This window comes from Chinchilla lanigera, unplaced genomic scaffold (genome assembly GCF_000276665.1).
Source record: "Chinchilla lanigera isolate Chin_1 unplaced genomic scaffold, ChiLan1.0 scaffold00011, whole genome shotgun sequence".
Lineage (NCBI taxonomy): Eukaryota > Metazoa > Chordata > Mammalia > Rodentia > Chinchillidae > Chinchilla > Chinchilla lanigera.
In genome coordinates this window covers 15318755-15333450 of record NW_004955412.1, presented here as the reverse complement: position 1 = coordinate 15333450, position 14696 = coordinate 15318755, and the positions used below count along the sequence as shown (strand labels likewise).

Genomic DNA, 14696 nt, shown 5'->3' with positions numbered 1-14696 from the left:
GCAGGCAAGATGTAATCCACGGGGCTCAGAGATATTTCTACAAATGCTAGTATCTGTCTCTCCAATACAGCCCTGTCAGCAGGAAGGGGGAATTGCGCTGGCATGCACGGGGCACACTTTTTGGGCGCAAGGGACCTGGTTGCTAAGCTACGGTAGTTGGCCTCCCCTCCTCCCTATAACCTTTTTCTCTGTGTCTGAGCTTCCAGTTAGCAGCAGGAGGGGCCAGGGCTGTCCAGCCCAGCCCAGCCCTTGGCCCTTTTCCCTGCAACAAGGGGCCTATTCATGGGTCCTGAGCAGAGTTTATTGTCTTTCTGGCTTGTGTCTGTGTGTGAGTGTGTGTAGGGGGGAACATGGGAGGGGCCGGGTGTGGGCCAGGGAGACGTCCACCGCCAAGCAGGCTGGCTGGGCCACTTAATCGATGCTGACAGAAGGAAAGAGCAGGACCCTGCCTAGCAGACCCTGAAGCCGTACCTCTGTGCCAGCAACCCACATGGTAAGGCTGTGCCTCTGTGCCGTTCCTGCTCCAGCCTCCCTCTCTCTCTCACTCTCTCTGCCCCTTGCTGTGGGTTCTCGGCTGGTGCAAGGAGTCTCCTCAGGCAAGACTGGACCCTAGCACTGTGTCCTGTGTGGCTCACCTCCTGCCTTCTCCCCAGACTGCCCCTTGTTTTCCTCTCTCTTTCCCTATAGGCCTGAAAAAGTACTTTGCACACAGGTGGTACTTAGCAAATCTTATTACATTAGAATCCCTGCTCCGAAAGAGGACGGAGCGGTCCTGTATCTATACCACTCCAGGTGATACTTTCAGGTTGCCACATGAGCTTAGGCAGGGAAGGCCAGGAGATGGGCTTAAAGCCCAGGCTCCCTGGATATCAGGACAGGAGAAAAGGCTGGGCATCGCTGGAAGGCTTTCTAAACCAGGCCTTGCCCCTCTGCTTTGAGGAACATCAGCTCACCAGAAACCATATTCCTAGAAAGAAAAACCAAACCGCACATACACCTTGTCGCCACTTTTCTACTTTTTCAATTAGCTCTTCCCGGCCTTCTGCCCTTAGCTTCATTGCCTGCGCCCTCCCTCTGAGTGCACAGAAGGAACGCCCGCGGTAGGATGAAAACTTTGACGGGTTTCCCCTGGAGTAGCAAGGCCGGCTTCTGGTGGGAGGGCCAGTCTCCCAGGTGTGGGCTGTGATTGGTGCTGGAGCTGGTGGGCGGGGCTGCTAGCTCACCCGTGGGAAGGTAGTGGGCTGCGGCCGGGTGGTGAGCTCAACTAGTACAGGCGGTCCTGGGTCCAGTGAATCTATTTTCAGGAGATTTGGAGGTGGATGTCCTGCACAAGTCTCATAAAGGCTTCCATGTGGCAGTCAGAGGGTCAGGAAAGCTGCTCAATGGAGCACAAAGGCAGGACTGGGGAGGGTCTGTGTGAGAAAAGGACGTTCTATGTGACACATGTCCACCCTAAGCCAACATTGTTTTGGAGTTAGAGTTCCAGGCTTTTATGATCACCGGGCAATCCACGTACCGACAGAGGACGGTGATGTGCAGGTTATCCACCCTTTTGGATTATAAATTCCTTGAAGAATCTGATGTTTACATACATTTCTTGTTAACATTATTATAGTTAACACCTGCATTGTGCTTTGTGGTTTATAAAGCCTTTCCTCTCTCCCACTTTCCCTATTCCCTTCTTCCCTTTTATACACTTTACTGGAATTGCCCCTGTGTGCCAGGCCCTGAGCCAAGGCCTGGGATGTACAGCCTGGTGAGGAGGTGAAGGAGTTGTGGCAAGCTCCCTGGAAAAGCAACCTCCATCTGAGTTGTGAAGGGTCAGCAGCAGTCACCTACTCAGGGAAAGGGACAGCTAGCGCAGTTTCTGTGGGGTGAGAGTGCCTAAGGGTGCTGAGGAGTAGCATGTATGTGTCAGCATGCTCCTGAGCTGGACTGTGGAGGGAGTTGGCATGGGCAGCAAGGAAGGAGGGTGAGGTCGCAGAGACCTGGTGAGCTTCCCCATGGACAACTGATTGGTCTTGAGACTGGGTACTTTAAAGATGGGGTCCCCATACTCATATATGCAGTGTAGAAAAATGTCTCTGGCTTTGTAGCTGGGAAGGAGGAGGGGAGACAAGGTATGAGAGGAGGAGATTACTCATTAGGAAGTAGGAGTTAGCATTTTTATTTTGTAAATGAGAAAAAGTTTGAAGATTTGGTCTGAGTTGTCCAAGTGTACATAGTAGGGTGTAGACCTAGGTTTGAACTGTCCAGTGTTTATCCAAGATCTTATGTAGATTACTCTTCTTTTTGACTCAAGAGCTTCAGACATACATATATGGCTTGTTCTGCTCTATGCCTTCTTTCCCCATGTCTTTGCCTAGATCTCTCAGTGTGTGTAATATACAAATGTTAGTTCAAGCTCTATTCATCCATGAAGGCCTGTCTCAGAGGCTGCCTTTCCTAGGAAGGCTTCCTTGAGCTCATCAATGAGAAGTAAACTTTTATTCTTTTGAATGCCCATGACAGTTTTGAACTTTTTTTCTGGAGCTTAACATACTCCAGTTTGTTAATATTACTCTTACTTTTTGGAAAAGCCTGCATGTTCTTTGAAGTGGTCCATGCTGATTTACCTGAAATTCCTATCATGTCCCCCATAGTGGTCTGTGCAATGGGGCTAAAGATTGGCTGAATGAATAAGTGGGTGCCGGGGGAGGGGTGCGTCTTTCTCTGAGATAGGAGGAAATGAAAGAGGGTTTTGACATTGAGGCACCTCAGCCAATGTCTTTGAAGCAAAATGAGGGAGTAGTAAATGAAAAAAGTGGGTTCGTGCAGAAGGTGGGTTTCAGAGTGGGCCCAGGCTGGACTCAAGTCTTCCTTCTTATGCTGAGAGCCATGTGGGAGTAAGATGGGTGGAGCTAGGAGCTGGAAAACAGAGAGCCTGGAGGGGCATCTGGGGGAACACACAGGGAAGCCCAAAGCTGACTAAAGGTTGGCAGGTGACAGCAGGGCGTGACGGAGGTCAGAGTGGGATGTGGGGCGTCCTGAACTTCTCTTGGCAGTCCTTGATGTGGGAACCCTGGGTAGCTGACAACTGTTTTCCCAGAGCCTGAAGCTGGATGACCAAGCCTCTATGGAGGCTCAGTATGCAGAGGAAGGCCCAGGACCCAGGATCTCCAGAGCAGAGCCAGGAGACCGGCTGCAACCTGGTAGGCCAGGCATGGCCAGAGGGGAGGGGTAGGGTGGGGGCAGGGAAGGGCCATCTTCCTGTATCCACTATATTCCCATTGGGTTGGTGCCATATGATTAATGGTGAACAGGTGCTTACTCTGCCCTCACTTTTGCTGCCTCCTTGCGTTGGGGACGGAATGGGCTCTGTGGGCTTCAGGGCGCAGGGCACTGCCTCACTCCTTCCTGCTGCGGCGGGAGGGGAGGGCTCCGGTCTGTACTCAGTGGGTGTGTCACGGTGAGGTAAGGCTGGCGGGCAGGAGCAGGGAGTCCAGGCACCCTCTGCCTCCTCCACAGTGTCCCAGGCAGGGAGCTGGTGCTCCTTCCGACGCGGCTGTGCAGTGCTGGGCGCCCTGGGGATGCTGGCTGGCGTGGGAGTTGGCTCTTGGCTTCTAGGTCAGTGCTGCGGGCCCTTCTGTGGCCTGGGGGTGGGGACAAAGGACAGGATCTGGGGGATGCTGGGAGAGAGAAGCAGGTGCTGAGCAAGTGTCGTAGGTAGATGGGCTGTCTACCTTCATCTGCTCTGGGCAGACAAGGGAAGAAGAGGTAAAATCACTGCTGCTCTTCAGTGGGTTGGCTGGAGCTGCCTTAAGGCGAGGTGGTCGACGAGGGTCCCAGGCTCGGTCTTGTCACAGTAGTGCTGTGTGTCTTGTGCTACTCCTTGACCCCCCTCTCGCTCCAGCCTCTTTGCTGAGACCCTTCTTTGTCTTTCTATGAAGTCCTGTATCTGTGGCCAGCAGCGTCTCAGCCCACCTCCGGGACGCCGCAGGATGAGGAGATGACTTTGAGCTGCTCGGAAGCTAGCAGCGAGGATGCCCTGCTTCCCTCACTTCCCAAAACAGGTGGGTTGCGCTCCTGAGCCCAGAAGACTGCTCTTCTCCTCCCAGTCCAGCGTAGCCCCGGGACAGCTCTCAGATATCCGCTTCTGGCTGGGACAAGGGGACCAAAGTGAGGGCCAACAGCTCACTGCCATCCGCCTGTCTCTCCCTCTCCTGGTGTGAAAGTGGTGACAAAGTTTAGCCTTGCAAAAACTGCTTTTAGATTTAGGGCTTTGGGACCCTCCCAAAGGGTGTCCCAATCACTAGTGGGGGTATAGCCAGGAGTCTAGGCTGGCAGGAGGGATGGAAACTTGGGGGCAGAGTGAGGCTGCAGTATAGGGGAGGAGGAGCTAGGTGTGTGCTTTGTGACCAGTAGTGTCAACTAAGCATCTGGGGACGGCATCCCACATCATTCCCCCCTCCCCCATTGTCCTCTCCCTTTTAGGTGAGACTTGGGGATCAGGAGGCACCATGCTGCCCTAAGGCTGGGGCTCAGAAGAAGGTATAGAAATTAGAATTTGGAATCTTCCTGTTGCTAGCTGTGTGACCTTGGGTATGTTATTTCCTTGAGCTTCCATTTTTGTCTCCATAAAATGGAAATACAAATGTTTACTGAATAAAGTTATAAGGATAAAAGATGCTAATATCTAACAAGAGCTTAGTTCAGACCTTATATATTAATCTGTTCAGGCTGTCATAACAAAGGCCCACAGATTTTTTTTTTTTTTTGTCATTGTGGAGGATGGAAGTCTGAATACAAGGTGCTACCCCTGCAGTTTCTAGAGAGGGCTCTTTCCCTAGTAGATAGATGTCTGCCTTCTTGCTGGGTCCTCCTGGACCATTCTTTGCTGGGACACACATGTGTTGAGAGAGAGAGAGAAAGAGAGACACAGAGAGAGAGAGACAGAGACAGAGACAGAGAGACAGAGATAGAGACAGACAGAGAGACAGAGACACAGATACAGAGAGAAAAGCAGAGAGAGACAGAGAGACAGAGACAGAGAGACAGAGACAGAGAGACAGAAAACAGAGAGAGACAGAGAGAGCACTCTACTGTCCCTGTCTCTTTTTATGAGGAAGCCAGACCTACTGGATAAGGGTCCCACCCTGATGACCTCATTTAATCTTATTTATCTTCTTTTCTTTCTTTCTTTCTTTTTTTTTTCTTTTGGTAGCAGGAATTGGACTCAGGACCTTGTGCTTGCCAGGCAGGCACTGTGCTGCTGAGCTATCTCCCCGGCCCAATCTTCTTTATCTTCAAAGTTCTGTCTTCAAATACAGTCACATTGGGGCTTGGGACTTCAGCAGAAATTCTTCTGGCGGGGGGACATAATTCCTGGAAAAAGTAGACAATAAAAGATAATTATTATTGTGACAGATTTGAAATCAGAAGACCTGGATTTGAAACCCGGAACCCACACCTTGCCAATTCTGTGATTTTGGGCAAGCTGCGTCGCTGTGCCTCCGTGCCCCTCTGCAGACGGCAGAGGACACTCACTGTCGGCGCACGGGGCTGTGTGAGGAGGGACAGGGCACCTGTCTCAGCACGTGTTACAACAAAACTGAAAGTCTCCGCGGACGGGGTTTATATTGCGTTTAGGACGGTCAGACACTCAGGGGTAGGGAACCTGACTGAGGCCACTCAGGTGCTACCACAGAGGCCTCTCTGGGTCCTCCGGACCCCAGGTCTAGCTCCTCCTGTCCCTGCAGCAGGTGGATGTGGTTTTCATGCCGTGGTTCAGTGTCTTTCAGAATCAACAGGGAGGACTTCTTGCTGGAAGTTCAGGTGAAGGCCCGGCCAGACTGGCTGCTGGTCTGCTATGAGGGCTGGAGCCCTGCCCTGGGGGTGCAGATCTGCCGGAGCCTTGGGCATCTCAGGTAACTGGAGTCAGACTGGGGGTCTGGGGAAGGGGAGGCTGGCCGGGGGGCAAGGGAACTGGAGCTGGAGACTATCTGCCTGTCACTGTGAAGTGCTCAGCCGGAGCCAGGAGGGCGTGGTGGTGTCCCAGCCTGGCCCTCTCCTTTGAACACGGCTGCTTCGCCACAAACCTGCATGTCAGAAGTCATTGTCGGTCTCGCTGTCTTGCTCCTGCGCATCGTAGTTGTGATTCACCAGCACTGCTCATGCTGCAATTTAAGGCAACCTTCTGTGCTGTCCCCTTCCTCTACCCAGACTTGCTCATCACAAAGCAGTGAACCTGTCTGACCTCAGCCTCAGCAGCTCCCAGGCATTTTCTCAGCTCTTGCCCAGCCTGGGAGGCCTCCTGGGAGAACAGTGGCAGCCCAGGTAGGGCTTCCGAGCAGGGTAGGTGAGTTGGGGCCCTTACTTCTGGGAAGCAGAGCAGAAAAATCCACTTTCAAGGGAAACTTGTGGTGAGGACATCGGGAGAAGGAGGAGGAGGACAGAGAGGAACAATTTCCAGTCACAAGTGACACACCGGGTTTGCATGGGCCCTGCTGGTCACAGCTGTTCTATGGTATTGCCCCTCCAAAGAAAGACAGGGTTGGTTGGTATTGTCTGATGACTTGGAATGGTGCTCTTATCCCCTTTTACAGATAGGAAAACTGAGGCCAAATGAGGTTAAACAATCTTATCAAAGCTTACATAACCAATAGCAGCTAAGCCAAATCTTAAAAACCAAGCCCCTATTTCCAAGCCAAGTGATCTCACCATCTGCTCCTTTTTGGGGAGGGGTGGGCATGACACTGAGACCTGCACCCCATGTCCTCACAATGAGCTACAACCCTAGTCCCCCTTTTTATTTGGAGATAGGGACTTCCTAAGTCACTACATTGCTCAGTCTGAGTTTGAACTTGTGATGTCTCTGGAAAGAAATGGTTGAATTGTTCTGGCTAAGAACAAATTGGATCGTTGAGACTGTCCGAGAGAAGAGGGCTTGGGAAGCGGCAGGCCCTTTCCCAGACCCTCAGGGTAGACTGGGGTGAGTGGAGTCCACGCGAAGAGACCTTGTTCTTTGCCTGATTTCCTCAGTCTGCCCAGGGGTCTCCTGGGCTGGGGCACTGTCGTGACTCTGAAGCCCTCTTGCGCTGGACCCACTTTTCCCTCGGAGTTGTTCTCTCAGACCCCACTACCCCGCTCCCAACTGAGAGCTCATCCCCAGAAACCTACCGGAGGCAGGGAGGCCCACTATGTCCCTGTCTCAGGGTTCTGAGTGGGCAGCGGACGTAGGGCTGGGACTGCCTCCTCCAGCACAGGAGGGGAGAGCACCCAGACATTGAGCTCCTGGAAGGAAGAGTAAGTCAAGAAAGCCATGAGTAGTTGGTCTAAAGGAAACTGAGACTTCTATAAGGAGAGAGAAGGGAAAAACTCATATTTTGACAAAAATATGAATGTGCACCTCCCAGAAGGCCAGGCTCGGGGCACAGAGCAATGGGTGTGGAAGGGAGGAGGGGCAAAGAGCTGTGTACACTCATCGGTAGCCCAGTCCCCAGGAAACACGGATTTACTGATGCAGGGCCGCCTAGTGGAAACCGCTGGGCTTTCTCATCTGTAACTATTGCATTTTGCCCTTGGCTGTGTGTTGCGTCAGCGTGACCCGCCCTGTTGCTGGCATCTCTGTTTTGCAGGGACAGCTGCGCTTCTGGCAGGATTGTTTCCCTCAAATGCTCTGGTGAGTCAACTCTTGCCCGCAGGAAGGTGGTGGTGGGAGGAGTCTCCCGGCTGCCTCAAGGGTGGAACAGCCCTGTGGAGAGGCTTGGCTGGGCCTGGGTTGGGGGTCCTTGCCTGCCTGGCCGCGTGCCTGCTGGGCTCCTTCTTGCGGAGACAGCCCGCTCACACAGAGCCCATCTGGCCTTGTCCCCGGCAGCCACTGTGCTGGCTGATGGATGAGCTCTTTACCTCGTGACTGCACCCTGCCTTTGCTTCTGATACTCATTGCCCCGTTTTTTCTGGAGCGCCCCAGAGATAGAGTTATTACTGGCTACTGTTGGCAACTGCAAGGGTGGGTGGTGAATTAGGGGCCAAACAGGGAGCAGTTTGTGGGGTTTCTTTCACCGGTCTCTCCGCCCGTCCACCCTCCTGTTTGTGGGTCCTTCCACACATTCCTGCACACGCTGACGCTCTGACCCCTACTGTGGGTGCATTAAGGCTCCACAGATCCCACAGTCATGGTCCCTGCTCTCCGCAAGCCCGCAGCCTGTAATACCCAGCACTCCTATCTTCCTATCTGCCTACTCAGGGCCAGAATGATAACCAAGGGCTGCACACTGGCTCCCTAGCATTTGACCCTGTGTTGCGCTCTTCTGTGTTGGCAGAGTGTGGGGCACGGCCCCTGGCTTCTCGGATAGTTGGCGGGCAGGCTGTGGCTCCTGGACGCTGGCCGTGGCAGGCCAGTGTGACCCTGGGCTCCCGGCACACGTGTGGGGGCTCGGTGCTGGCACCCCACTGGGTGGTGACTGCGGCACACTGCATGCACAGGCAAGTCTCGGGGGCTGCCGGGGAGGTGAGGGCCTCAGCTGCCTTTTCTGTTTGGCTATTGGCATGTCCTGTACAAAACGTCCAACTGTCTGTCTCCAGCTGTCTGTTCCAAGTGGGCAAGGGTGATGTTCTACCTGCTCAGTGCCAAGTTTGGTTCTGCAGGAACAGCAGTCATGATGCAAAGATCGCTTCTTTACATTCATTCCGCTTTCACGTTTTAAAAAAGCTTCCGCATTCACAGCACTCCGTGCTTTCTTAATGTTTATCACCATTATAATTACGCCGTTTCCACGTAATTACTTGTTGGATGTCTTTCTCCCCCTTTAGATTGGAAGTGCCAGAGGAGCGCTGACGCCAGGTCTCACTCGCCACTGAATACTCTGTGGATTTCTCCACAGCTGTGTCCGCAGGGCCTAGAACAGTGCCTGGAATATGACAGATGCTTAATAAATGTTAGTTGGAGGAATGGACCAATGAATGAGCTCTTTGATAATACCCATCTGACAGTGAGGAAACTGAGGCTGGGGAGGGAAGTGCCTCCCTCAGGTTCACACAGAAAAAGTGGGAAGAAAGGACAGAGGGAAGTTTTTTTTGACTCAGGTTAGAGCTTCACAGAGACCCTTTACTGTTTGCTGTAGAACTTGGAGGGGGATTATGTTGGAAAGGGGGAATGACAGTTGCAGGTAGCCCATAGGGTCTTGTTTCTCTGTCTGTCTGTCCTTGATTACCCCCTGCATGTCCAGTGTCTTGCCAGTTGCTGGGGTGATACTAACAGGCACGGTCCTGGGGTCTCAGGAGCTCACAGGCTGCTGATAGAGGCCCTCACTAGTGAGGGTCATGGCCAGCTTCCTCCCCCCACCGCCTCACTTACGTCACCCTCTGCTGCCCCTGCCTTCCCTGGGCTCAGCGTGTTCCCATGTACAGTTTCAGGCTGTCTCGCCTTTCCAGCTGGCGGGTTCACGCAGGGCTGGTCAGCCACAGTGCCATCCGGCCTCACCAGGGAGCCATGCTGGAGAAAATAATCCTCCACCCCTTCTACAGCGCCCAGAGTCACGACTACGACATTGCCCTCCTGAGGCTCCAGACGCCACTCAACTTCTCAGGTGACGCCCTGGCTCTGGGGCGAGCGGGCTGGGGGCTGTGGTGACGGATGGAGGAGCAGAGAGTGGGCAGGAGAGATGAGCTGACACCTGAGATTTCCTCCCAGTGCTGTAAAGCTTGAAACATTCCATTCATTTGGGGGACATAACAACTCTGCATTCTCCTGAGCCAGAAGCTGCATGAACTCTTGTGTAGGCTCTTTTGGAGACAAAGATCCGCGTCCTTTGCACAGTGGGGCTTTGGGCAGGATGCAGAGATTCTTGGCTGCCTCATCTACCAAGAGGCTTTATCACCCTGTTCCCAGGCTGGCCCCGGGTTTCAGTCATTTTGTGACCTGCTGCAGTTAAAGAGATTTATTTTTTCCAAACATTCTTTCCCTCAATCCTCGTAACAACCCTGGTGAAGCAGGTACATCAACAAGGACGCTCCCCTCAAGGTCCCCTGGCAAACAGTTTCTGAGCCTGATGTCCTAGTAGAGGCCCAGGGCTCCTGCCATAGCACCTGCCCTAGAAGGGGGAGTCCACCATGATGGTGGCCCAGCAAGCACCCTCCCATCATGCATTGCACATGGGCACTCTGCTGAAGACACACACGTGCATCTACACTCACACAGTCATTTGTACACAGACACACTCATGTATTCAAATCCCTGCTCTCATAAACACATACACTGTTAGACATAGACATGCTCATACCACACACGTGCCCATTTACACACTCACGCACATACTTACACACTCACACACACAACACTCCCAGCCCACAGAGGTTTCCCAAACAACAGCCTTTGCTATATGTATTTCACAAATCTTAATCACATGTGTGAACCATTGTTCATGGTTACTATTTCTAAATTGGTTTAAATAACTATGTATAAAAGAGGAAAACACCCAACTGAAGAGCTTCCGGTGCTGTAGTGTAGAGGGTAGCCGCAAAACTCCACAGTGTGACAACAAGGGAGCTTGTTGGCTACTATTAAGTAGCTGGCGTCCTCAGCAGAGGTCGCTGAGCCTGGGCCCGCTGTCCTCTGTCCACATGGGAGATGGACAGCGTGAAGAGAGTTGCAGACCAGCACCAAATGGCATTTTTCTCCCTGATGGAGTTAGAGAGCCTGAAAGAGAATTGAAAAGGAAGGCGCTCTGGTCCCAAGTGAACCTGTGTTCGTGTAACGGCATGTCTATGGACTACCTGAAATCATGCTTGGCCCTCACCAAAGGATATGCCACATATTTTAGAAATACTGTCCCAGAAAGGATCAGACTCCTGGGGAAAAGCCAAAAATGGGTCCCCGTTAGCAATTGAATTCCTAGGGCCCAAAGGAAGTTCCATTGTTCTCAGTCCCCCGGTGCAAGCTGGGCAGTAAGTGTACTGCCCGGCTCTAGAGGGCGCCATGCACACTGTGGGGGGCACACTGTCCTCTCTGACCAGCCGTCCCCAAGGTGAGATGGTGCCTGACCTGTGCAGCAGCCTAGACAGCCCGGCTGGTGGAGGCCAGGCACCCGAACTGCTGAGAAGGGGGACTGGAGGATCTTCACCTAGCTCTGCGGGAGGGAAGTGGAACCTGAGCGGGGACTAGAACACAGGCCTCTCTGCAGACACCGTCGGTGCTGTGTGCCTGCCTGCAGAGGAGCAGCGTTTTCCCAGGGGCTCCCAGTGCTGGGTGTCTGGCTGGGGCCACACGGACCCCAGCTACAGTGAGTCAGATTCTGGGGCCCTCAGTGCCAAAGGGGCGGGGGAGACACCCTTCTGCAAAGGAAGCACCTCCATTCCCCGAGTCAAGTGGCAGTGCCAGCCCTGGGGTCTTTCTGGGGAGATCAGCTTTGAAGATTTTCCTTAAAGCCAGGCCTTCGTGTGCCTGCTCCCCGGGTCCCAGGAGTGCCCTACCTGAAGCCTTTGGTGGGTCCTCCCCCTTCCCACCGCTCCCAGCCCCATTTGCTCCCTTGCTCAGGTCTAGCTCCTGTCTGGGTTCCTGTCTTCAGGTCTCTGTCTCTGGAACCTCTGATCCCTCCCATCTTGTTGATCTGTCTTCCTGGCCTTGCTGGGTGCCCTACATCCTTTTTTGGTGTCTCCCACAGGCCACAGCTCAGACATGCTGCAGGACACAGTGGTACTCCTGCTGAGCACTCAGCTCTGCAACAGCTCCTGCGTGTACAGTGGGGCCCTCACCTCCCGCATGCTGTGTGCGGGCTACCTGGACGGGAGGGCTGATGCATGCCAGGTATGGCCTGTGGTGGAGGAGGGGGTGGGGCCTGTTGCAGCTTAGTCCCTTGGTCTGTGCTTGTGGTAGCCTCAGACAGCCCTTGTAGGAGGAGAGCTCCTGCTAAGGGCTTATGGGGGGTGAGCAGCAGTTATCCCAGTGGGGAGCAGGAGGGGGCCCCAAGAAAGTCCTTTACCCATGGAGATCAGGTACTGCTGCATTGGGAAGATCTGACCGGCTGTTTTTCTGTCTCCGTGCCTGGATCCCTCAGGGGGACAGTGGGGGACCCTTGGTATGCCCAGATCAGGGCATGTGGCACCTGGTGGGCGTGGTCAGCTGGGGTCGTGGCTGCGCAGAGCCCAACCACCCAGGTGTCTACACCAACGTAGCTGAGTTCCTGGACTGGATCCATGACACTGTACAGGTGAGTTTGGGCTAGGTGTGAGGTCAGGGAGTTTCAAAAGGACATGTCCCTTGGATACTGGGAACCTTGTCCCTTTAGCCTGGGTCCTGCCGAGGGCTGGAGAGGAGACTAGGGGATGTTTTCCAGAACAGGAGGAGGCAGAAGTGATGCTCATAACATTTAACTTTTTTCAATGTAAGCATTATATAAGAATGACCTGAGTTTGTAACTTAGATCTGCCATTTCCTGAGTGAATTTTGGCAAATTTCTAGCCTTGGTGAACCTGTTTCCTGGTCATAACATCTCAGCTACCTTAAGTCTGCTCTGATGATTTGAGCTTTGCATCTAATTACATTCTTATGTGACACTAGGCTTCATGTGTTCAGTGGGAGGGCCGAGTGTGGTAATGCGCATCAAAGCACAGTTTTTGTGTTAAGTACTTTATAAAAGCAGGCCACGGTCATGAACAGCCTCTTTCTCCATGGTTGGGTATGGGAGCAGGTGGTAGAGAATACACTTTAGGGATCACAGGGCATGATGTGTCCCTTTTCTCATTCGTGTCTTATGAAAACCTACAGCAGCCAATATTTTTAGTCCCCTTTATTAGAAGAGAAAGGTTAAGTGATTGACTACAACAGAAGTCTCTTGGCTTGCACGAGGTAGTGCCATGTTGTGAACTGATCCTCTTTCTCTTTTGATCCAGGACTCCCTCCTCTTAAGTCCTGTGGTTTCCTCCCATCTCAGTGCACATCAGTGCAGTCTCATATCTCCTGGGCTCTCTGGCAGGTCCACTAGCTGGAGAAAACACAGCAGCCCTGCGGATGAAGAAGGTGTGGACTGCCTACTCCTGCTCGCATGACTGGCACCGCCCACAGGCCAGCAGCCACTGGGCCTCTCCTCTCAGGCTCTGACTTCTAGTTCCTCTGGGTTGGGAATGGTTGCGGAGCCGGGAGAGAGACAGAAGAGGCTGCAGAGAGCAGCCAGGAGCCCGCCTTTCTGCCCTCTCCCCTCCCCAGCCCCTTGTGCATCTTCTGGGAGGGTGCTCAGCGTCCTCCTAGCACTGCCTTCTCCCTGTGTCCTCAGGTGGGGTAAGTGCCTACCCCGAGGATATTCTAGCTCAGGGCCCTGGGTATAGGAGGTCAATGCTGGACAACCCAGATTCAGCCATGGAAGTCAGAATCCTCCCATCTCCCTGCATGGTCTCACCTACTTCCTGTTCTTGAAAAGCCCTGCACAGGATACTGTAAAACAAGCAGGTTGAAATTGGAATAGAGTGTCGGTTTTAAAAGGACTGTTCTGTGAACTGGTCCAAAGCATTCTATTATTAAATTGAAGTGATACGTGGTCTTGGTCCAACTTTTTTTCTTCCATTTTCTCTCACATGCAAACTATAGGATTGAAATACATTTTTCCTCATATCCATGTTTCTTGACATTTTGATGCTGAGTCTTTTTATCTACCCCAGAATTTTGGCAGGTGCTTGTCTCGTTTCCTAAATTTGTTAAATCTACATGTCATAATCTGCTGTGAAAAACTCTAACCATCCTGGGACTCTGAGGTTTGCAGTGTGACAGTGCTCTCTTAGGGAGGGCTGTCTTCCCCGAAAGGCCTACTTCTTCTTATCTCTTGTTTTGGAATAGTGCTGTTGGTTTGGGGCGATCTCTCTGTGAGTTTATGCCAGCGGAGCATTTTCTTGGTGAAGCCTCTCCCCTACTCTTTCCTCTTCAGCAATTAAAATGCAATTGGCATCTTGTTTCTGCAATGAATTTTTTATGGCTCTTACCCAAGAAAATGCAATTAGCGTTTAGCAGTAACAAAACTGTGTGAGTTTATCAGCATTTTTTTTTTTTTTTGAGGAGTTGTACAAATGATTATTCATTCCTGGAGGGTCTTCTCCCTTTGCATGAGGTACACTCAAATACGAGGACTTCTGTGTGTGGTTGGCTTTGTTACCTAGGGAAGAGGGTTCTCAGAGTCAGCTGTCAAATTATAGTGGCAGTGAGGGAGAGGTTCTGGTGGGTGGGACATACCTCCAGCTTCAAGCCTGTGACCAGCACTTACTGCCCAGCTCTTACAGGTCATTTGCAGAAGGTAGTGACAGGACAGCAGAGCCTACTGGGCAAGGAAGAGTTAACAGTAAACCTATCAACTGTGGCCTTTTTTGGTTTCTGATATCAAAAATAAGCACTTACTTATTAAAGGGAAGTGCTATTACTATTGTCTTGCCATCCTGACCTTTCAATTTGAATAGTACTGTGGCGGTTATAAAACCTGCTCGTGTACAGGGTCTCCCAACATTTCTGGGATGAAGATATTATTATTACTATCATTATGATTGGCCCCCTTTTTATAGGCAAGAAGAAAGTTCGTTTGGAGAGATAAATTGACTCATCCAAGACCACTGAGCGAAGAATCCCCAGAGCTACGAGCTGGGGGTCTTTCTGCTCCCAAATCCAAGTAACTGTCTCACACATGGATGAGTGAGATGGTCCAATACTGCACAGAAGTGTAGAACTAAAGGTATTTGTT

The 14696-nt window shown here is 52.3% G+C and overlaps 1 protein-coding gene across 1 annotated transcript; it reads left to right on the top strand.

Annotated features, from left to right (window-relative positions):
- The first annotated feature begins 289 nt into the window (after nt 1-289).
- Tmprss5 (transmembrane protease, serine 5) lies at nt 290-13506 on the top strand. The gene is made up of 13 exons (XM_013510950.1): nt 290-493; nt 3089-3191; nt 3508-3606; nt 3930-4052; nt 5771-5906; nt 6202-6315; nt 7617-7660; nt 8304-8466; nt 9391-9569; nt 11163-11261; nt 11643-11785; nt 12036-12188; nt 12871-13506. The coding sequence occupies exons 1-13, from the start codon at nt 491-493 to the stop codon at nt 13024-13026; spliced, it is 1515 nt and encodes a 504-aa protein (XP_013366404.1). The 5' UTR covers nt 290-490; the 3' UTR covers nt 13027-13506.
- Nucleotides 13507-14696: the final 1190 nt, after the last annotated feature.

Bases quoted from the DNA above. Each gene is read 5' to 3' on its own strand.
- Tmprss5 (XM_013510950.1), top strand. The intron at 5,907-6,201 runs GTAACTGGAGTC...TCCTCTACCCAG, and splicing joins CGGAGCCTTGGGCATCTCAG to ACTTGCTCATCACAAAGCAG. The intron at 11,786-12,035 runs GTATGGCCTGTG...TGGATCCCTCAG, and splicing joins GGAGGGCTGATGCATGCCAG to GGGGACAGTGGGGGACCCTT.